This window comes from Drosophila melanogaster, chromosome 3L (genome assembly GCF_000001215.4).
Source record: "Drosophila melanogaster chromosome 3L".
Lineage (NCBI taxonomy): Eukaryota > Metazoa > Arthropoda > Insecta > Diptera > Drosophilidae > Drosophila > Drosophila melanogaster.
Window position 1 is genome coordinate 5,255,455 of NT_037436.4, and position 23,461 is coordinate 5,278,915.

Sequence of the window (23,461 nt, forward strand, 5' to 3'; positions counted from 1 at the left end):
AGATTCATTAAACTTTCATGGCCAGAAGCGAAGGCAGAGAACCCATCTGGTTAGTGGATATCTTATCCAGGACGAGAAAAGGATTTGGGCGAGGTTCTGCATGTGGAGCGTATGGAAAGCAGCAAAGTTTATGTGGCCAAATGGAAAGCAACTGCCAATTGGCATATAACTCAACAAACTGAATGCCACGCACAGCGACAGCCGCAAAAAGATACACAACTTCCAGAAGATACAAATTCCCGGGCGAAGAAGTAGAGATACATGCATACATATACACAGAGGCCGGCAGTTTTATGACTTGACTGGCGCCCAGTTTCTTTAGCATTTGAGCATTTTACGAGCTCAAAGGGACAGAGGGTTGAACTTGCCCTGGGAAACTCTCCTTTGAAGCTTGTTACCAAGTTTTCTTCGGGAAAATGCCAGAGTGCACAAACTTCTTGCAAATGAGAGGTGGAGCATCCGTTTTAATTGATGTGACCAAGCCCAAAAGTATGCAAAAGGCTTATCCTCTAGCTGGATTCTATGGACGTGAGCAGCAAACGAAAATTCTCGAAATTATTCAAATGTCAAACCAATTTCTTTTCCTCAAAAGTGGTTTTATTCCTTAATAAACTGATTGGCATTGCAATCAATATAATTTTCTCTGAGTGGCTGTGTAAAGTTGTAACAATCTATTTGCAACTCAATTAGAATTTCCATATTTGCGGTTATTCTGTGCTCAAGAATATAAATAGTTGAGGAAATGCTAATATCTGCAAACTCAAGAAACAATAGTTACTTGCTAATATTTTTGAATAATAGCATAGTTATTAGATTGTAAAATATTATTATAGCTATCGTATTAAATTCGCTTTTACTAACTATGTGGATCAACACAAAAACATATTTAATAGATGACATACACAAACGATTGAAGATTTGAGACACCATTTAAACCATTTGAGCGTACTCCACAGACTGACCACCACAAAGGCGGGAACAACAATTGCAGTTTTATATAAATATTTGTAAAATCCCCTTGACAATTTCCATTTCCATTTCAATTCCAATTCCATTAGCCTCCTGCTGCTATTGACACATCGCAGTCCAGCTAGCCAAGTTGTGAAGCTGTGAACTCTTTGCGACACATGGAGAAAAATCAACACAGCTGATGGGATGGGATAGCTGGGATTCGGAGGTCCTGCCAGCAAATAACGGAAGTGCTGATAAAAGGAGTCACAAAGGCAGCCAGGATGTGGCAGCAAATGTTTCCGCTACACAATGGACGAAATGCGATCTAAATGACCAGGTGTTTTTTTCTTTTTCTTTTTCTTTTGGTGTGAGCATGATTATCACACCCATTTATAATCAGATTGGGCGGACGACGACAAACTCATCAAGTTTTAATATTATTGACAGACGATGGTCTTCCCCTTCTTTCTATTCTTCCCTCGGATTTTATAGTGCTGTCTATATACCACCTTATCGCAAATGACATAAAAACTTGGGCCAAAGTTTATGCACTTCTTGCACTTTGATGATGATGATGTGCAGGATGTGTCTCGTTCCCGCTTCCTCGATTCTCTACCTCCTGAAATTATTCAATCGAATGACTGTTTGTTCTGGTTCTTTCTCTTCTATTTTTTTTTTTTTCTGGTTTTACTTTGTGTGACCAGGTTACAACAAACAGACAACGAGCAGGCAGGAAAACCCCGAGCAGAATAGAAACCAAACCAGAACGCCTCATACATACACCATCCCATCTCGCTTCTGTACAAACATTGTCAAAGTACAAAAAAAAAAAAAAAAAAAAAATGAGGGGCGGGGAAAAATCTGAAATTACACACACTGTTCGGATGGGTGGGAGGGGGGGTGAAAGTGGGGGCAACTGGTGTTTGTCTTTCGTGTTGGGGGAACAAAAAAAAAATATATAGCAAGGCAAAGGCAAAGGCAAATGCATTGGCTCGGAACTGACAACTCGGTTAAGCTAACAATATTTGAATAGTAAAACCCAAGGATAATGCATGAGTTGGTCAGGTTACCCTGACAAATCTGGCTAAGGTGAAAGGGGTGGGGGGGGAGGGTGGCAGAGTGCAAGGGGGCGTGGCCCTGCAGCACTGCAATTATTATTGACATGCCTCCAAGCTGCCGTCCTTTCTGCCTGTCTGTTTGCATAAAGTTGAGGTACACAAAATTCTTGAATTTCACACACAATTCGAAGATCAACAGAAGTTAAGGCCAACAAACTTTTTGTCAGATATCGATGAGGTGGAGTTGGGAAAAAGTTATATATGTATATATATAGAAATATAACCTATGGGTCAACTAATCGATTGAGCAAACTGCAGTATCAAGTGCGGCTTATAAATAAATTTTCATTGAAAATGCAAAAACTTGATCAATATGTGCTTTTATTCTTTTGCATCTGATTTCAAGTATTTTCACCCAAATATATATTACCTCTGGGTTTTCATACCTTCGAAATGGAGCAACCCAGCTCAGTTGTCAGCTCAATCCTCAAGACCTCATGACAAAAACATAAATTTCCAGAGAATTTTCTATCAGTCAGTTGCGCATGTATAATGCTTAAGGATCCATCATCAACAGATTGCAGCAAAGTACGAGGAGTCAAGTGAAAAATTCGAATGAAACGACTGATATTATTTACAGCACGAGAACAGTGCGCAAAATGTGAGTGGGAAAATCCAAAAGCGAACAACAAAGCAATAAAGTCAACGAAATTTGATGACGATTTAATAATTCAGAAATTTGTTCATCACAAACAGACAGCAGCTGTAATTGATGAGGCCAAAACCCCTCAAAAACAAAAAAAAAAAAAAAAACAAAAACCAGACGGAATAATATCGTAAAATATAAAATGCAAATAAAAATTGGTTTACATATAATATATCCTTCTATATGTATGCTCATTCGGCCGATAAACAACACCGGATATTCAATATTAAATCGTCATTGCGCATTAAAAATTAATGTTTATTTAAAAAGGCACAAAGTCCGGGCCGCAATCGGCTTGACAAATTCGAGAACGCAAGACACCAACAACAACTGTCAATCAAATGAAAATAAATTTAAAAATAAAGAAAACAAAGAGAAAAACAAGGGTAAAATAAACAGCAAAAACTGGCCAAAATGAAAATAAAAGAGCGAGCAAGTGAAAACCGCGGCTCTTGAAGTTAAGCAGCTTTCAGCAGGTGAAGGAAGTGAAATTCAGGTTGGAATTGTAATGCCATTAGCTTTACGGCTGCAAAAGGTCAGCGGTTAATGGTTAATGATTTCGGAAAAAAAGGGAAATAAATGTACAAAAAAAAAGGTAGCTGATCAATTAAAAAACACTGAATCAATGAACCTTTTTGGTTTCGTTTAATTTGTTTGACCCTTGAATGTAAGGAAAGTTTCCCGACTTTTCTTTGTGTTGTTGCATTAATTTACTTTGTATACATTTCATTAACAACTAAAGCGAAAATTATCTTAAAAGCAGGAGTAAATTCTGCTGAGAAGTGGATTTTATCCATAAGCAAGATTTTTTTTTCTGCCAGCTCTTATTTAAATGAAAAGTAAATTTACAAAACGTGCGCAAAATGGCGAAAATGGTGGGGCCAATGCAAAGGGTTAGAACAAAAACTCGCGTACAACAAAAAATGTATATATTTTTTTAACTTGACACAACGCACAATTTCGCGGGATATTTTTTTTGTACATCCCCCATCTTTTTGGCACCCCACTCAATTTTCTTGTCTCTTGGGTTATTTTTTTTGTTTTTTTTTTTCTTTTTGCCTGGCTTTGCTTATGTGCGCACAAAAGCGCGCTTCATTATTTTCGTTTCCGTTGCTCTTCTGTGACACGCACACACACCAGTGCATTACACACACACACACACACATAAATAAGAGTACGCACACACATAAGCGAGAGCTTTGTAGGCTTTTCTCATTTTGCTTGTTCGCATGTAATTTAGTGTAAATTACTTTGACTAGAAGCCCTCGCAATTTCATTCAGCACACACACTGAAAACCCACGCATAGACATCCACATTTGTTCAAAGAATACGCACACACACATACGTATAAAGGACCTTACACACACATATACACATGTCTGGAAGCCGTCGTCTGGTAGTATAATTTTTAATTGTATTTGCCTGACGTGTTATAAACGATATGAATTTATGCTACACCTTAAGTCTCACCCCAATTTTCATTTCCCCTCGTTGCCTTCACAACATAGAATTTGAGTGAAAGGAAAATGGTTTTCTTTGTTTCCTTGGCAAAATGTCCTTTTTGTATGTTTAAAAAAGCTATTTGGAAAGATACTTGCTATATAGAAAAAAAAATATTTCTCACGTTTTATTTTGTGGTAATAAATACTAATTAGATTCGGAAATTCATCAAAGTTATAATCCGCCATGACAAAACTAAATGACAACAAAAATGTTTGAATGTGAACTTTCGAATCCTTCTAAGTAGCGAGCAAATTTTCACCATTACCGCAACTTTAACTGCGTTAAAAGCTTTTCCTTGAGCTCATCTGCATAATTTAGGCAACACAAAAAAAAAAAAAGACCGGAAAAACAACAAAAGCCCGAAACAAACATCTGCGCCACATGGATGAAAACTAAGGACGAAAACAAAACCAAAAAGATGAAAATAGAAATGAAACAAATCTCTCAAAATAATCCATTAATGCGTCTAATCCTGGGAAATTTCCCATGCACAGTCAGTCGGCAGTTGTAGTAGTCGCTTTTCCTCTGCCTCTTTTATTCAGTAAGGTATAAAAAAAAAGTATTAAGCACATGTATTCCAGTTATGGGTTAATAACCCCTGCCCCGGTAGTTCGTTATGCAGTTGAAGGCGGGCACTTAATATTACTAGCCGAGCACTCGATGCAGCTGCTGCCCCGAAAAAGGATGCGCCGGAAGGGGAAACAGGGGTTAAACAGGCTGCTGCTGCTGCTGCTGCAGCAATGGCGGCATCAAGCAAAATGGCGGCAGCCACTCACACACACACACACACAAACACAGGAGCTCACATGTAGAGGAGAATGGCGGACATATGCATTGCATGCATATTAATAACACTAAAAACTTGCCACGTCTGTTCTCCCATTCCTCCTTCACACCCCGTCCCACATCACATCACACGTACGTAGACAGAAGGACAGTTGAGTTTGAGTGTGTGTGAGAATTGAATTGCTTCAAGTGCCCTTAAATTGCCCTCATTACATAGACAAACACGCACACACAGTGAGAGATAAAGTGTTGCTACAGCTGCGCTTTTGCAAAATGGCCACACCCACACATATTCGCCTCGTTCCCCTTTCCTTAATCCCCCGCAAATGTCCCCCTTATGGAGGGGACCTACCCCCTTTTATCGCCACCACTGCAGAGCACTCACACATGCCACTTTTCATTTCCGGCTTTGGATTTTTCACTCGCCAGAGTTGCCTGGCTCTTCCTAAACACAGCATCATCACAAGCTGCATTAGCAGAAAAGCAGTAGCAGCAGGAAAAGCAGGAAAATCTGAAAAAATGCGGGGTGTGGGAATGTGGAAATGCAGTACAGAGCTGAACAGCAGCCACTCATCCATCTACTTATGCCTTATATTTTATCTGCTTGCACTTCTTTGCTTGACTTCTACTCAGCTTTTGCTTCGCTCTCTTCGATTTACATTAAGCATACGCCCTGTATGACGCATGCTGAAACTTGCATTACAGAAGTATTCATAATTGGCAAATTGTTAAATCTTAATAAAATATGTTTTTTTATGTTTATGGTTGTTTTAACCAAACTTATATTCAATTTCCGAAGAACAAATTAACGTATGAATTGGAACAGACTACTACAAATAAAAAAAGGAGGTTGAAATATGTGTCGTTGGTTCAGGAGAATAAGCAATTATGTAGATTTAATTTCTATTCCGTTTTCTAATTATTTTTTGGCAAATTAAAATCAACAGAAGCAACAGCAGAAAATGGGTAAAAGAGCCAAAGGCATCCTCGGCATCCTTGATGCTTCTCGACTGCAATTTTCGGGTTTTAATTTGGCTTGGAATGCGGTCAGCTCGGAAAGCCTCAGTTGCATGCACATTTATAATTTTTAATTATTCCAATGAAATTCCTGGCCCGCAAAAAGCAACCGAAAATTGCGACGACAGATAGACTGGGAAAGGTCCTTCGGCAATCTCGCCTTTCATCCTTCTCCTTATTTTTTTTTTGTATTTTTTTTGGAATGCGAATTCTAATAAAAATAGCTTAGCGTCTTCGAGCAAAATGTCGACACTCTGGATAGGATCGGATAATGTGCAGTCAACTCCGACAGAACAAGCCGCAATGTGAAGTTGCCCGCACGAAAATTCAAACACAAAAGTTCAATTTAACGTAAATACTTTTCAAGTGGGCGAGGGGAGAACGAAGGGTAAGCCAGCTGCCAAAGTAGCTAGCATCTCCAGCCATCAATAGATAGTCCTCTTTTCTCGGTAAACCGAACCAAAAGTTTGAGTGGGAAATGCCAATGGGAAATGCCACCATTGAGGAAAAAACTACTTAAGGACACGACGTCGAGACAGGAAACGAGCCTCAGGATCTTCGCAGTCAGGGAATGTCGAATATGAAATGTGGCCAGATGATACCGACGCCGCCGTTACCGCCGCCGCAGGAAGGAGTTAGCCATTCAAACTATTCCGAATTCCGAAAGGGAGCAGCTGCAGCGGCAAGTGCATCTGAAGAAATATGAGATGTACAAAATGAAATAGAGCAATTGCAGGGAAAATAGTCGAAGGAAATACTGGCTGGCTGGTTGAGAAATATTCAAGTTATGTGACAAGAGTGGAGAGCAACAAATGAATAAGCAAAGCTATATATGCCTTGAGTGCTAAATTATTAAAGAATTGTTTATGCAACACATCCACCACACCTAAACAATTCTTTATTCATATAAGCCACATTGACCTTTATAATACGATAACATACTCAGCTATTTCCTTTATACATTTTCATTCTTATAGGCGTGAACTTTTCTTTCTTTACAAAAGAAAGCTCTTTGCAAGAAGTTAACACTGGCAAAATTATTACATTATCGAACTTCTTTCAAGAAGATATTTCAAGCCACTTCGATGCCCCTTAGTCCACCGCATTTTTCCATTTACATATCGAAACCTGCAACATATCTACGAATGCCAACGGACTCGTTTGCCATTGTCATTGTAACTTCCCCGAATTTCCATGCCCCCCCCCCCACCACTCGCCGATAAATATGGGCGTTGGGTGTGTGTAGGGTGGGGGCGTGGCTGAGACAGACAAAGCACATTTCCGTCAAACACAATAAGTCGATAAAAAGAAAGGGTAAAGAAACGAAAACAAAAAAAAAAAAATAGCTAAAAAGACGCAAACGGAAAAACTATTTTCCAATTTTCCAAAATGTAGATAAAAACACACATACACGCTAAGATGTGTGTGGTGTGTGTGTGTGGGGGTTGGGGCGGAAGGGGCGTGGCAAGAGGTGAAGGTTCAAAGCTGCACAAACAGAGATATGCAAAAATTGGTAATGGCAGCGAGCTGAGGCAGCAAAAGTTGCGCCAAAAAAGAACTTTACACACGGCGCTGAAGAAGAAGAAGAAGCTGCTGCTGGAGAAGAAAAAAAAAATGGAGATAAAGAAGATTGTAAAAGGGGCGAAAAGGGGCGGGGTTCGAAGGAGCAGCAAAACACGAAGATGAATTATTAGAAACGTATGCAAAATGCTGCATATGCATTAGGGGCTTCTTTTTTTTTTGCGTCTGTGTGTGCACCACGCGAATAAATCAAAAATGTTGCAAAAATGTTGAAATTTTGTGGGATGTGGGAAAATGTTGCAAGGTGTGGTAGCCACTATACAATGCTACGCGGAAATTGGTAGTATACACTTGTTTGGTATTCACGACTATTAAAAGTAGCTTTTAAATTTTCTTGAAATCATAGAATTCAGTTTAGAAATATATAACACTTAAAAATGTACAAGTAACTTTTCATGTTTTCTTTTTTCTTTTTGGTACTGTAATACGCACGGCTATTCCCAATTTCAGTATGCAATTTTCCTAATGACTTCATCCGCAAGTCCTTCAAACAAATATACAAAGAGTTCTGCGTGTTTTCACAGATTTTCACTCCTTTTTTTTTTTGGTACAAAGATAACATTGTAGATATATACATAAAAGGGGGTAAATGTGTGCGTGCAGTTGTGGAAAATTCGGCGTTTTTCGCCGCCCACAGCTCACCGCCCTTTGCAGCACGTCATTCGTTTTTACTGGGCACGTATTCTCCAAAGACTTGGCGTCCCAGCTGCACATTTTGGCTATGTTTTTAATATGCTAAGCACTTTTTTATGCATTTTACAACACTATCGAATGTGCCAGTCCGCAGCTGCAATGCTGTCCTTCGCTTCGGATTCTATCTATGTGTGTGTATTTGTGAGAGTGTGTATGTGGGATGCAGTCACACTGACAGTCAATGCAGTGCGACAAGTCACAAATGTGCATATCAATGGATGTGTCAAAAACGTTGCCGAGAGTTAATAATACATTTCGCATTCCTCGAAGAAGCTGCAGCCACATCGAAGGGATCTGCAAAATGTTGTGGACGAGGAGGAGGGTCGAAATCCACTCCGACTAACTCCACTTCACATTCGCCAATCGCTAAGTGCATGTCAAATAACCGGGGGTTACGGAGGGGGAACCGGGTTTACTATGTGACTGACTGCATCCTGATTATGACACAGACACGATATATATTTGGTCCTGAAGTTTGACATTCCAAGTTGCCATTGGCTTAGCTCGCTTGGATGCGAATGGAAAGTAACTTCGTTTTTAGATGAAAGCCCTGTTTGGCTGAGAAGCTTAAAAAGAGATAGTAGCTATATATGTACATAGGTTGAAAAAACTCTTAAGCCTTTAAGTACTATTAGCACTGCTTGCTTAAATACAGTACCTGATTATTATGACTTTCTTTAAAAGCAAATTTAACTATTCCCAGATATGATCAACCCTCCCATAAATTCGTTCTTCACAAAATTACCCTTTTAACCAACCCCAAAGCTAATCAAAAATAATACTATATGATTTGATGTGAGGGCAACCACACTATATCACTATATCACATCTCTTACAAAGAAATCTTCGTAATGCAACTCAGCAATAAGCTAAGTAACTGCCATCCTGTGGCAAGAGAATCGAAACGAAGACATGGCAAGTAATGAGCGTTCTGCAGTGCTTCAAGCAAGGGTCAAACCATATATACATATATATATGTATATATTGCACACATTGCGGGGGATCCCACATCTTACACAACCCCTAAACGCTCCCTCAATTTTCCCTGCGTTGCAGCTAAAAACGATTTATGCCGAGCACGTTTCATGCGAAAGTCGTCGGCACGTTACAATCCAGCAAAAGATGGGAGTACAGTCAAACTTCGCTAGCTTAAACTTTTATAAATTTAATTTCGTATAAGTTGTGTGAGTTTGAGTAGCGTAACGTTATAGAAAAGCCGGATCCTTTTAGAAAGTCAACATCATTTTGAACTTAAACAGAAAAAGCGTAAGTTTAAGTTTCACATAACATTACAAATATCTCCTGTGGTAGCCAACACTGGCTCAATCTTTGTATTTCAATAGAAATCTTCAATTTAAAAAGCTGTCTGTACCTCGACCAGATAGAATCTCAGTTGAGATGTTTGTGGCCAAAACTGGCTAACAGTGTTGTTGAACGCCGAAAGCAATAATGGCAAACTTCCGTTTAGCTCCAAAGACTTGCAACAAAACACAACGGAATAACAGGAACGAGCACACGAAAATAGAACGCAACAAAGGGAAGCACTTAGCGGTTTACGTTGGCGGTTGAATTGGTTAACAGAACCCAGAGATAGCCATGTGGAAGGTGGTGGTTAGAAGGGGACTGGAGGGCATGGAGCTGGTACAAGAACCACCAACAGTGGTTATGGTCGGACGACGATGACGACGATTTGGCCAAAAGCGAGGCGACACAAGGATCCGGATTATGCAGCTTTGCGCACACACGTGTGCCGAACGTGACAATTTTCGGACAAAGCTAATGATGCTGCGAACTTGCAATTTGTTTAGGAGGAAGAAGATGTTGAAGCGATGGAGATATGGAGGAATATCAGTGCTAAACACATATTTGAGTTGAAGACAGGTTAATACTCTGTATTGACTTATATAGTTTGGTAATAAGCACAATGATAATCATAGGTTGAACGAAGAAAGGTTGGAAACTTTTGCACGTTTAATATTAAATTCTCTAAAATACCTTAAGAGTTAACGGACAACACTTTCAAAAGGGTATTCGACATTCCATGCACACGACACTTTACATTTCCCTAAGCTGTAGAAGTCATTATTCCGGGATTACCTGCATATTCCCAACGTACATACATATATGGCCATTCAAAGTTACCAACTGACAAAATGTAGGTACTACATTTTAGCAACCGAAATGCACGAAATATTAGTTACAAATGTCAAAGTTCATTACCCTTCCAAGCTCGACAAAAAGAGCTGAAACTTTTTAATAAAAACATTGATTGAAACAAGTAGCGACAAAGTGAGGAATCTGTTTGACGAGCAACCGAAAAGAAAACAAAACTGAACACTGATTATGAGAAAGCAGGCAGGGAAAATGGTGGGCGGGGTCACAGGGCGTGGCTTTGGCCGGAGCGTGTAATAAATTAATGAAAAGTTGATGAAGCCGGGACGACAAAGGCGTTGTCGGGACGAAAACGGAGGAAAAAAAATCGAAAAATATTTTCTCGCTCATCAAACAATTCAAAGCAGAGAAATGGAAGAGAAGCACAAACTTTTTTCATTAACAATACGAAATCGAGAAAAAGTCAGGCGACAAAAGTTGATGATGATGGCACATATATAGAATTCTTGTTGGCCTTCGGTTTATTGCATTTTTTTTTGTCGGGTTCTTGTTTTTCATGATTTCCCAACACACACACACCACTCACACATACACATACACACACGCATTGAAAGAGAGATGGCGAGAAGCAGACCAAGTGTTGAAAGTTGTTTTAATGTTAATGACATTTCATTACGCGACAACGGGGGTGAGATATCCTGTTGACAAATTGCTCAACATATTTTATGCCACAGCCACCCACCCCCTCCCTCCTGGGCCACAACATAAACACCCATCTAATGGACACCCATGGACAATGCAGTGGTGCTGCTATAGTCATTTCATCATCCCGTTGCTTGTGCCAAATTAAATAAATAAATAAAGCATCAAGCATACGCACTGTGGTACAGTAGATAAATTTAACACACCCCATCCATATTTCTTTTCAGTCAGTGCGTATGTAACGTATACGTGTGTGCGTTTAGATATGTGTGTGTACATTTCTCTAGAGCATCTTCTTGAAGACCGAAGAGTAAGCAGAAACAGAAGACGAAGGCGCCCCGAGAATGCCTCTTGATGTGCTATTTTTACAAATTTTAGGTTAAAATACTTTGGCCAAGTGGCTCTGGCAGCAGCACAAGCATGTGTCAGGACACACTCACACAAGCGCACAAACCAGGCATCAGCCTACGAACACACACTCGTACAGATATGAACATATACACATATATATATATATATATATATATATATATAGCTTTAAGGACGAAAGAGGAGCCGCATCTGCGAGGCGTTGTAGCGTAACGAATCTCAAAAGGCTGCCACTGCTGCTTGATGCCAAAAATAAAGCGAGAAATGAAAACGTGGCAAAAGTCAAAGAATTGTTAGTGCACACCCTGGGAAATCTATTTAAGACTTCAATTTTCCTAGTTTCTCAGCTGTAGCATACATTTAGTTGCGCGCTCTAATGCAAAAAAAAAACTTTATGTTGTCCCTAATTCGTTATGAATTTAAAAGGTAACTATGTAATACATACCCTAATTGGCTCCTTTTCGAATGTAGATTAAATTGTACTTTGTGAAAGCTTTACATTAATTAAGCAAAATGGCTCAACCAATGTTACCAACGCAAAAGCGTCAATTGAATAAGTGCTCAAAACTTTGCCAAAACACCAAAACAAAATTTTCTCAATTGGATTAAAATGTATACATTTTGATCCTAAAGTTGGGCAAATTGATTGGATTAAATTACACAGCTCGTAATTTATTTCGACAGAGATTGATGCTCGTATGAGTGATTAGTAAATTAGACGAATTGCATTTAAGTGCAAGACCACAGAAAATCTTGAATGCAAAGTGAATTGAAATGCATGTGATTAATAAAATCGATTCAGACTGTTGAAGGTGGTGAATAATTGAGGTAAATTGGATGTTTAGCCATCAAAGGATACATTTTCCCTCTGCCTTTTCAAAATCGAAATTTATTTTTCATTAACTCACTGCACACACACACACACACACACACACACACGCTGAGCAGTGAAATTCTGGTCCCGAAACATATTCAACTTTGACATTTAACCTCCCACTTTCAAACCCACTCCGCATTTTCCAGAGAACTGTGCTTCATTGACTCAACTTGATTAGTTGTTGCGCCAGTTGTCGTTGTGCCGAGTACACATACACATACATAGTACCGAACATTTTGTACAAAATAATTACAGAGCATGAAATTGAATTGAATGAAATGCCATTTCATGGAATTACCCGGAAACTTTTTTCCTTCCTTCACTGGCTCGTAAAGTTTCAATTTTTTTTTTTTGTTTTACCCTTAGTTTTCTCTATATTTATTTTGTAATGTCATATGTGAGTGAGCACACGGGACAATTTCGTTTTTTTCTCATGGTTTTTCCTTCAGTTTGTAAAAACATTAATTAAATGCTCAGTCAGTGGCATTAAACTGGGCAAACTGTGAGCAGAGAACATTGAATCAGTTAAAAATTTGAAGCGAACTGCAAATATAAAATATATGGAGCACATTAAGTTTGTGGGTAAAAATCATTTATGAATACTGTTTGCAGCAAGCACAAAAAAATTTGTAATACGGATTCAGATAACCAAAAGGCCAAAAAAAAAAAAAACTCAAACGAAAATGGTTTATGTTAAATTTGCTGGAAAACTCAAACAAACACTTTGGTGGCAAGCGGCGGAGGGTCAAAAGCAAATTGCAAATGATGAAACTTTGCCCATCATAAACGCCATTTTATGTTATCCAATATGGCGTCGCTTTCTGCCCTTTTTTTCCTCGGCCATAAAATTTTCACTTTTTAGTTTTTTGGGGGCCGAAAAGTTTTTGACCCCCCCCCCCCAGCAAGGGGTGGAGCAGATCGAGAGAGACAGAGAATAAGCTCGGCTAATCGCACATATTTCCACATCAATAACAATTACGAAAAGGACCAAGGACCAAACAAAAACTCATCTCATTTGGTATGCAAGAGTACGGAATATTTTTCACCCAAAAAAGATTTTCCACACGATTTGCCAGAGGATGGAATTTAAAATTCCAGAAGTTAAAGCAGAACAGCACACTTAACCTCGTCAGCAGCCAACAATTTGGGTTAGTTGCAAATGTATGTCAGTTGCTAATTAGCTGCACTTCACTGGACTCCGTCGCATATAGAAAATAATAATGCATATTCATAGGCGCGCCTTCTATGTGGCGATGTCACGCATACGCCATGTGAAACGCCACCACTCAAAGGTCCTTGAAAGTAGCAGCAACAGTCAAAGCAACACGCAGCTCATGAGTGAATTTTCGCGCGGTGGGCGTGGCCATCTGCCCACTTAGCACGGCAGCAGAAAAAATTAAGGTATTATTGCGGTGCTAGCCATTAAGATCGTATAAGTTGCTTGAAAGTGATCCATAAATGCTAACTTTACATGCCGATACAACAATTTGAATTTGCATAATACAAAACTGAATTGTATTTTGTTAAAGATTTTATACAAAGATGCACTGAAGATTTTGTAAATTATACAATACAAAACTGAATTGTATTTTGTTAAATATTTTATACAAAGATGCAATGAAGATTTAGTAAATTACCTGAGAATGTTAAGCATTCTACAAGCAATTACATTGAAAGGAGCACAAGGAAAACAGAAATTGCAGTTACAAAATGTTTAAGAAAATCACATATTTTAACTGAAGGATTTTCCCTTTGGTTTCCTTCTTTTTTTTTTTTCTTCTTGTACTTAGTTTTGTGTCTGCCGGGCATTTTGCCAATTCATTTTCACTTCGAGTAAAATTAATTAGGAATCAACAAAATGAGCAGAAAAGAAAGAAAAGGCACTGAGCTCAGACAGTGCCTTACATAAATCTCGTTCGCCTGAGCCCTAAAAGTACAAGGAAAAAATGGCAAAACCCAAGAGGGAGCTAAAGAATGAAGACTCAACAAAAAAATAAATAAAAAAATAAATAGAAATAATAAGAGAAAAACATTTTTCACTCTTGGCAATGGACAATGAGGAGAGACCTCGCCCCTTCAAACAACAATGAAAATGAATGAATAATATGGAAAGATTTTTCAGTTGCATTTTTTCCCGCTGCTGAACTTATCGTTGCTTTCCTTTGGACTTTCTTCACTCTCTCCATGGTTATTTGTAATTGAAAACATTTTTGTGGCTTTATGAATGCTCGAACAGCCCTCGGAAAAGCCCCATACATCCATCTGACCAAACAAACACACAGGCTAATAATCATTATTATTTCAGATTTATTTGCGGTCATTGGGCTTGATTTTCGTTGTAATTATTGAAAATGTGCTGGCCAAGGCAGTTTTCCACTTTGCTACCCTCTTGAGGCCAATGGTTTGTCCATTTGCTTGTGGGGATTTTTAATGAAATTTTCCTTGTTCTACACACGAACAATGGGTGTCATTATCATTCCAGTTCGTCAGTCAGTCAGTCAGTCAGTTAGGCAGGCAGTCAGTGAGTGAGCAAAGTCAGTTAGTCAAATATTTGTATAATTTGTCTTTATTGTCATTGACATTAGGCACATTTGTTGCCTCGATTATCTGGGCATTCTTTAAGTGGACAAACAGCTGACGCTGCTAATGGCAGCGGGCGGAAAAGGGGGTCTTGAAGTGGCTCTGTGGTTTCGCTGGTGGGTGGTTATGGTGGTTTCCAGGGGTTGGTGGTTACCCAACTCAGACTTTTGCTATTTTCCCCAAGATAAGGTCTTCCGTTAGTGTCTCTATTTAAGCGGTAGCTGTATAATTTCTAGTTGTGTAATTTATGTCGGTAAAATCTCAACAATCTATACATTATACATGGACTAACTTTTAAGAAAATATTTAAATATAATGTGATTTTTTTTTTGTGGTGTCATAAAAAGTTAAACAAATTCCCTTCAGCAAAAAACTCATTTCCCTTTCAAAACTTCTTCAGCGTGAACCACTCATGCGATTCCTGGATTACCCCAAAACAAAGCCGGCTCAAAATTCTTTTCAACTTGAAAATATAAGCATTTTTTTTTTTGCTAGTACAAATTAATTCCACTCCTCAGCGGAGGATAATAAATGGTAATGAGAAACCAACTGGTACGCGACACGCAGCCAGGAACAGGATAATCATCGGGCAAGATAAGCAAATTGACGACGGCCATGGAGCATTGAAGATACCAGCGCAAGTCCGCGGCCCCACACAACGTAATTATTTCAATATTTAATGACTCTAAAAAATCAAAAGGAGCCTATGCTAATGACACACTCACAAAAAAGTTGGAGCTAAATGTTAGCTTAGTTTAAATGTTATGAATTCAAGTTATTAATATTAAGCCACTCCTAAACAACAAATTTCTTATAAATACTCAAACTCAATTCCATCAAGAGGTATATTCCCAAATTGTATAATTTAAATTAAATTTCCAGAGTATGGCATATTAACAGACACAGGATTTTTTCTGAAGGACCTCGGACCCACGCAAAGGACACTCACCACGGGCACAGGTATCACGCAGTAGACGCAGGGATGCCCACCAACAGCAGCGGCGGCGGTGGCGGTCGGCAGTCCGTAGGCGGCGCACAGATGGTGATCCGTCTTAAATATCTTTGTTGGCGGCGGCTGGGCAATCAGCGACGAGGAGGTGCTGGAGCACGTGTACAGCGTCGTGGTGGTGCTGGTGGTGTTGCTGCTGCTGTTGCAGGTGTTGCTGTTGCAGTTACTGCTGCTGCTGCTGCCGCTGCTGCTGTTGCCGCTTTTGCTGCTGCTGTTTATGTTGCTGCTGTCGCTGCTGCTGCTGCTGCTGCTGCTTGTTCTGCTTGTGGTTTTGCTAGCCTTTGCTGCGACTGCTGTTCCTGTTGTCCCGGCAACACTTGTTGTTGTTGCTGCCGCTGCGGCTTCCTGTGGTGGTGGTGGTGTTGTTGTTGTTGTTGCTGGTGGCGGCGGCGGCGGTGGTGGTGGTGTTTGCTGCTGCTGGCTCAAGGAGCTGGCCTTAGGATATTTAGCGGCTGGCTGTGTTGCTCCTGCGGATGTTGCTCCTTTCGATGTTGCTGCTACTGTTGCTGCTGCTGCTACTGTTGCTGCTCCTGCCGCCGCTGCTGCTGCTGCTGCTACGGATGTTGTTGTTGTCTGGACAACTGTTGCCACCAATTGGCTGACAGCTGCTGCCTTAAATTCGCCGGACTTTTGCTCCTGCTCCTGCTGTGGGTCCTGTTGGCTGAAATTGGCTAGCTTCGATGTTGCTGCGGGCAATGGCGAGGTTTTTCTCTTGATTGACGCAATTTTAATGGCTAATGGTGAGCAGGTTTGATTGTAAATTGATTTCCTGGGCTTGCGTCGGTTTTTTTTTTCCGCCTTATTATTTGCGACTATCTGGGCCTTTGTTTTGAAGTTTTCCTATTGATTTCTTATTATGAAGAACATTGACTAGTTTGCTATGCGATTTTATATTGGCTAAACACTGAACACTTATTTAAGTTGAAATTTTATTTACTTGATTTGCAGTTACTTAAGCACACACATCGATAGACACAATTATTTTCGTTTTTTTTATTTGTTTTATTCAAGCTAAGCTTTTTCAACTAATTTTTGGTTTTCTTTTTTTTTTTTAATGGCAATTTGCTAAATCTTTTTCACTCACAATTAAGCTAGGGTTTATGTGTTTACTTTTAGGCTAGAGTCACAAATTTAATTTGGTTTTTTTTATTTCAACTTTATTGTCTCTATTTATCGCTTAGAGTGTGTTTTATATATTTCTTATTCAAAATAATACTGTAGATCTTTGCTTTGGTGTTCACTTCGAAGATTCCTTTAATATTTAGTTAATTTCTTTCTTACTTTCAGAGTTTTTAACCCTTTGTAGTTGTGCTTTCGTCTGACTTTAATTAGAGTTCTTAGTTGGCTAAGATTCGTAGGAATTTTCGCTGACAATTGTTGCGCTGAGAGACTGGAATCCTTGGACTACTTTGAGTAGTGAGTTCTTGAGCAGAATATTTGGTGTAAACTTTTTCGATTTTCACGCCTTGTAAATAATACTGAACTTCACTTGCACTTTACACTTCGCGGTTCTCTCAGTGGCTAATTATGTATAAATATATTTGTAAATCATGGACAGAATGAACTGACTTCGACGCAGATTACGTATACGCACGGAAAAATGGAAATATAAATATATGTATGTATATATTTAATGCAGAATCTTGCGGTATGGCTTTTAAAAACTTTTTCTATTTCGAAAAAACACAAAATGGCGAGCTTGCACTGTGTTGAAAGGATGTGTTTGCAGGACTCCTTCGTGAACTCCTCGCTATTGGCTATTTGTTAATAGTAGGATTTGGTTTTGGGCTTGAATTTGATATTCGATTAGGACTTCGATTCGATTTTGGCTTCAGACTTGGCTGTTGGTTGTCTCCGGCAATCTCAGTGTGCTTGGGGCTCTGTGGTCGCTTTCCGCTTTTGTGGTGCGCAAAATGAGGAAAAGGCGTTTGTAACTGAACTTGACAATCGTCGAATGGATTCTGAATTTCTCATTGAGTAAGGTTTTTGAGTAAGGCCTCAGCTCAGCCTGGCAGATTCGTTTCGGCTTTCCAGCTTCGGTTTTCCCGACTTCGTGTCCTCAAATGCATTGGGGAGCCGGCAAAATTGTTTTCCAGCAACAGGATCCACAAGCCGACGCAGGCGCAGAACTCAAAGGCGTTTCGTATGCCATTCAGCACTGCAATTTCAGTCGGAGTTGGAGTAACATATATCCCCATCATTGCCGTCTGGTCAGCAGGAGCTTGCTCAATTGAAATGCATCCCAGCCTATATGGTCGCAATTACCTTAACAACTTCGGCCTGCTCTTGCAATTGTCAACATTGAATTTAATCACAAATTACTACGTGACCAAGCTCACAAAACTTTTTTTATATAAGAAATATAAATATTTTGTGTTGCACAAACTTTTTAGCGCACAAACTCAAACACTGTAAAGTTCTTTCTCGAAACATTTTCGGCTACGAAACTCAAATAGAAAATGCCAAAGAGAAAATTATACGCGGGTATGAGAAGGGCAGGGATAACAAATTATTCAGGTAAAATCCAAAACTGGGGTAGGAAAAACGAATCAAAAGAGTGTAAATGATATTTCCTTTTGGACTCTGCAGGAAAGTATTTAATTTCCTAATTACTGAAGTGGGAAATAAGAACTTAGACTGACAAGTCGGAGAATGCCGAAGGGAAATATTTCGTTTTCTGTAGCTTCTAGTTTATCAAACGGATTAGTTTAAATGACAGTTGGAAAATGGGAATGCACAGATTCAACTTTGAAAGAGCTGAAAATATGTAAATAATGAACAAAATGGGAATTTCAATCAGAATTATAAAAAGAAAAATCCTAAAGCTGGAAAGTGCGATAACGGAGTTTTCCTAGATTCTGACATCCTCTTGCACTTGCAGTTTTAGCTACAGTAAAAGTCATAAAGAAATGATTTTGTTTGGCCACTCAAACTTTTTGAAAATTTAATATCCAAAACTCTCTCCAAACTTGACATATACAATTTTTAGCCATAAAAACGCGCCCATTTTCATCACAAAGTGCGGTCCAAAGTAATTTTAAATATATATATATATATATATATCTTCTCTTAACTCCATAAACTTCAGCAACTTGCCCGTTTTCTCTTTTATTTATTTACTTTCCTTTCTTCATTTTCCTGTGTAGGACACAAAATGCGAAATATAATTTTCATTCCAGCCACAATAACTGACGTCGACTGAGGCGCTGACTAAGCGCGAATGTTTACAATTTTTGCCGTATTTTCACCACCCTCAACAACAAGTTTTTCTTTTTCCCAGAATTTTTATTTTCATGTGGTCCGCCAGCGTGTTGTTGTTGCTGCCGTAAGTTGAAAGCTGTTTAAATGAAAGAACGTTCCCGTGAAAAAAAGCCAAAGCAACGCCTGTTGGCCATTAGAGGATGCCAAATAGATGTTGCCTACAAAGCGAGCACACCTGGAGGGATTGCAAGGAGTCTGGTGAGGGGATTGGATTGGGCTACCTAAAAACGCAGCAAACGAGCAACATCAGCCCCAGATTCGTACCACACACCGCCCCCATCTCTTAGTATTATGCCGCAGAAGCTTTGAATAGTTTATTATATGGCAAACATATATACAACATATACACCAAGAGAAATTGGAAAAACCGGTGTAGTAAATATACTATATCGTAGATATTATGGTTTATTAATTAGATTTGTTTTTTATTTTAACTTTTTATTGATAGATAAGATCGTATATAAAGATCCCTTAACAAATTTTACCATATCGTTTGCTGTGCATTCGTATAACACGCAGGTAAACCGGATTTCGTCAGTTGAGGAAGGACGAAGGGTACTACTTACAAATGTTGCCTTTGTGCGATTTCCATTTCATGCTTTACATTTTTTTTTCCATTTTTTTCATTTTTTTTTTGTGCGTTGCTGATGCTTAGAAAGCAAATGCATAAATTATGATGGAAATTACACAATGCACAAAACATTACACCCCCTTAAAACGTGTAATACCATTGAAATTAGCAAAAAGGAAATCCAGCTAAAATGCTCCTTTCTTTGCTGGCCAGTAATGATTTTTCAGGTATAAGGATAATGTGGCACTATTGGCCCGATTCTCTCATCGAGAGATTAGACTGCCTGCACTGCAACTGTCAGGAAATTGATGGGGAAAATGGTTAGAAGAAATCCATATCATTGCCAGGCCGTGGCAGCCGCATCAGCGAGAGCAATTTTCCACTCAAATGCGTACTCGGTTCCCTCTGGTTTCTCGATTCCCACAGTTTTTCCCCCGTGATTTTTCACCCATTTTCGTCCCGCATTTCCCGGATTTAAAGGACGCTGCGTATGACACATGTCGATTGCAGTGGCGCCCCCTATCGGCCGCAAGGCAAAAATGGCGCCTTCTATGTGGAAAGAAGCATCAGAATCAAAAATCATCAGCCTGAGTCCGATTTGAATGAGCGATTGAGTGAGTGACTGTGTGACTGACTGAATGACTGACTGGCGAGAGTGCGACCGAGTGAGCCGTTTGATTGCTTGATTGATGCACGAAGCTATTGATTGATTGATGCCTTTGTTGATCTCTGATTGCTTAAATGTTTGCCCAACACTTTTTTTTTAACAGGCTATTTCGAATTGCTTTCGAGTTTCGAAGGGGTAATGGTGACTTTCTACGTTTTAAGACTTAAATCATTTTCGTAAAACTGTACACTTCAGTTAAATAATAGATATTCTAATATTGTCTGTATTATAAAGATGCAATATGTATTTGACTTACGTTTGAATAGTTCTGGGATCTCGGAATCTGCGGCGGCAATTGCTGGGCATTCGATGGCCCCCTCATGCTAACGCCTCCACCTCCCCCGCCGCCCTGCTGCTGGTGTGGCGGTCCGCCCATCTGTTGCTGTTGCTGAGGGGGCGGGGCTGGGCTGTATCGTGGGTGCATTTTTTCTAGTTTCTTAATAGCACTCTTAAATTGACTTGTGACTGCGAAAAGGGGAGTAAATGAGATAATGCAGATTAGAAAGAATGAGTCATAATTGTAAATATTCTATAATCTTAAGACGTTGCAGATATAAACATTTGCATTAATTGGAGATACAGTCTTAACTAGACCCCATTTTTTATACAGATCAACTGCTCAACCTAAATTAATTATGACAGTTTGTTTGTAATTAATTAAATCATTATTATTATTAAATAATAAAACAAAGATTATATATTTTAATGTATAAAATGAGGTCAGTATTTTTTCTGCTAATTAAACTTTTCGTCTATTTTTCTACCACTTTTTTACAGCCCAACCCGTTTGCTCTGACTGCCGCACGGCAACACTGTTCTCTGCACTCTTCTTTCTCTCTCCCACTCTCTATTTTTATTGCTTCTTTTTAGCATTCTGTGCCATATTCAGCTTATTTTGCCGTGCTTATAATTTGTTATTAATATTTCACTAGCAACTTTGTTGATTATTATTAGCACCACCCGTCTTAAATTGTTTTTTTTACTTGCAACGGAGCATTCAGCGAGTTATTTTAGCACTGTTTCTGTCTCTTTCCCGCGCGGCAGTTGCAACATTTGCATTTTGGCATTAAAAATAGCACACAGCACAGGCCAGCCAATTTTTTTTGGTTTGCAAATTTATTTATATGCCGCCAGACAGCCACAAACACACAGGAACACACAATAATTTATTGATATGCGGAGGAAATTATTCAATTGTTTTTACGCTATTGCTTTTTATCAATTGCACTTGTTGTTGTTGCTATTTTTTGTTATTGCTTATTTAAGGACAATGACAGCAAAATAGAGAAGGAGAGCGCAGTGCACAAGAGAAAGAGAGTAGAGAGAGAGAGAACAAAGAGCGGGTGGAAAGAGCACCGGCAAACAACAAGTGAGCAAAGCAAAAGGTGAAAAATAAATTTGCACTGCGATAAGATTTAAATAATTATTGCTCTCTCTCTCTTTCTCTCATTTGACTTTTTCGTTTTTCCCAGTTGTATTATTGTTTTTCGTCTGCTGTGCTGTGCCGTTCTTATTTTTGTATTTTTATGCCATTGCTTTATGTATTTTTTATCGAGTGCATTGCTCTAAAACAACAACATTCGCTTTCAATTAGCTGAGAGCCGCAAATTTGTTGCTTTTGCCATTGTTACGTCTGCTTTGCGGGGCTTCCAAAGGTAGTTTTTCCTCTTGTTCGATTTGCTTTTGGATTTTAGCTTTGCCTAAATGTTGCTTACTTATTGAAATTTCGTTTTATTGCTGGTTTGTCAGCTGCTGATGGCTCTTCTTCTTGCTTCTTGTTGCACGTTCTGTTTTTTTTTTGCACACAAACACACGCACTCACAGTCGCACAAACACAACACACACACACAATCTCACGCCCACGCACACTATTTGCACTTGAAAGTAATTCGACTCGTTTTCGTTTCGATTTTTCGCCCTTTTATTTTGCTGTCTTCGTTATTTGTTTGTTGTTCCGTCACGCGTTTTAATTTATATATTTATGCAAAATATTACAACGACAAAATATAAGTTTGCGCAGCCGAAAAAAACGAAGAAAGCGCAACGCGACAGCAATCGGCAATGGTATGAGCTTCTTCTTCTTCCTTTTCTGCCGGCAATGCTCTCTTCGCTCTCTCGCTTAATTTACAGCAATCTACAGTAGCGGAAAATAGTCTAGGTGCGACTCATAATATTAAATATTTTCTTTTACTCTATGTAGTTTAAACATTGTGTAAAAAAGAATTTTCAGCGGCGAGTAGCATAATAATAAAGGTCTTAATAAAATAGCACAAGAACTTTAACTTCGGGTTGGATATGTGGCCGTGTAGCAAATATATTCTGTGTACATACTCCTTTTTCCGCTACTGTATATATTTCTTCTCTTCAAATTGTACTCTCTTAGAAAATTTCTCTTCTTATTGCCTCTTATTAGCTTGCGCTTTGCTGTTTAACGAAACTCTTTCGGGTTTCTACTGTATTATTTATAACAATTTTATTAATTTCATGCATTATATTTTTTTTATTTTCTGGAATAAAATTCAAGATTATTAATTAAAAAATCGAAATAACATTGTAAATATTCGAAAATATGCATTGCATACAAAGTTTTCGTCATTACATTTCGTCACTAATCAAAAATAAAGATCCGATTTAACCAATTAAAATCACCATTTTAAAAGCCTATTTTCAGTGCTAAGTTTATATAACTTTCCTTTTTCAAATTTGATACACATGGTTGTCAGTTTTCCCAATCCCATTATATCAGTTCATTACGCAAATGGCGCAAAATAAAAAAAAAAATAAAATAAAAACGTGTGCACCAAAAACTGTAAAGCCAGCAACAGCATCTAGTGTGTTATTTTGAAATATTTAAATAAAATTAATATTCTCAACAAGTGCGTCGCATAAAAGGGCGACACACACCACACGTCCTTCCGCCCGCTTTTCACCAACCACCACCCACCGCCCCATAGCTTTTGGCACATAACAAAGGACTAAGGGACTAAACAAATGATGCATGATGACGACAACGAAAA

General features: G+C 38.9%; 1 protein-coding gene across 3 annotated transcripts in view; it reads right to left on the bottom strand.

Annotated features, from left to right (window-relative positions):
- shep (alan shepard) overlaps positions 1-22,490 on the bottom strand; it is a 122,124-nt gene extending 99,634 nt beyond the window's left edge. For 2 of the 3 annotated variants that reach the window (NM_001259707.1, NM_168111.4), the window contains exons 1-2: positions 22,160-22,490; positions 20,701-20,909 (exon numbers count right to left, since the gene is read on the bottom strand). In NM_001259707.1, coding sequence (NP_001246636.1) covers positions 20,701-20,868 — 168 coding nt within the window. In that variant the 5' untranslated portion in view covers positions 20,869-20,909; positions 22,160-22,490. Of the gene's footprint in view, positions 1-15,885; positions 17,881-20,700; positions 20,910-22,159 lie in introns of those variants that run through there. The other variant, NM_168113.3, reaches the window with a different exon arrangement.
- Positions 22,491-23,461: the final 971 nt, after the last annotated feature.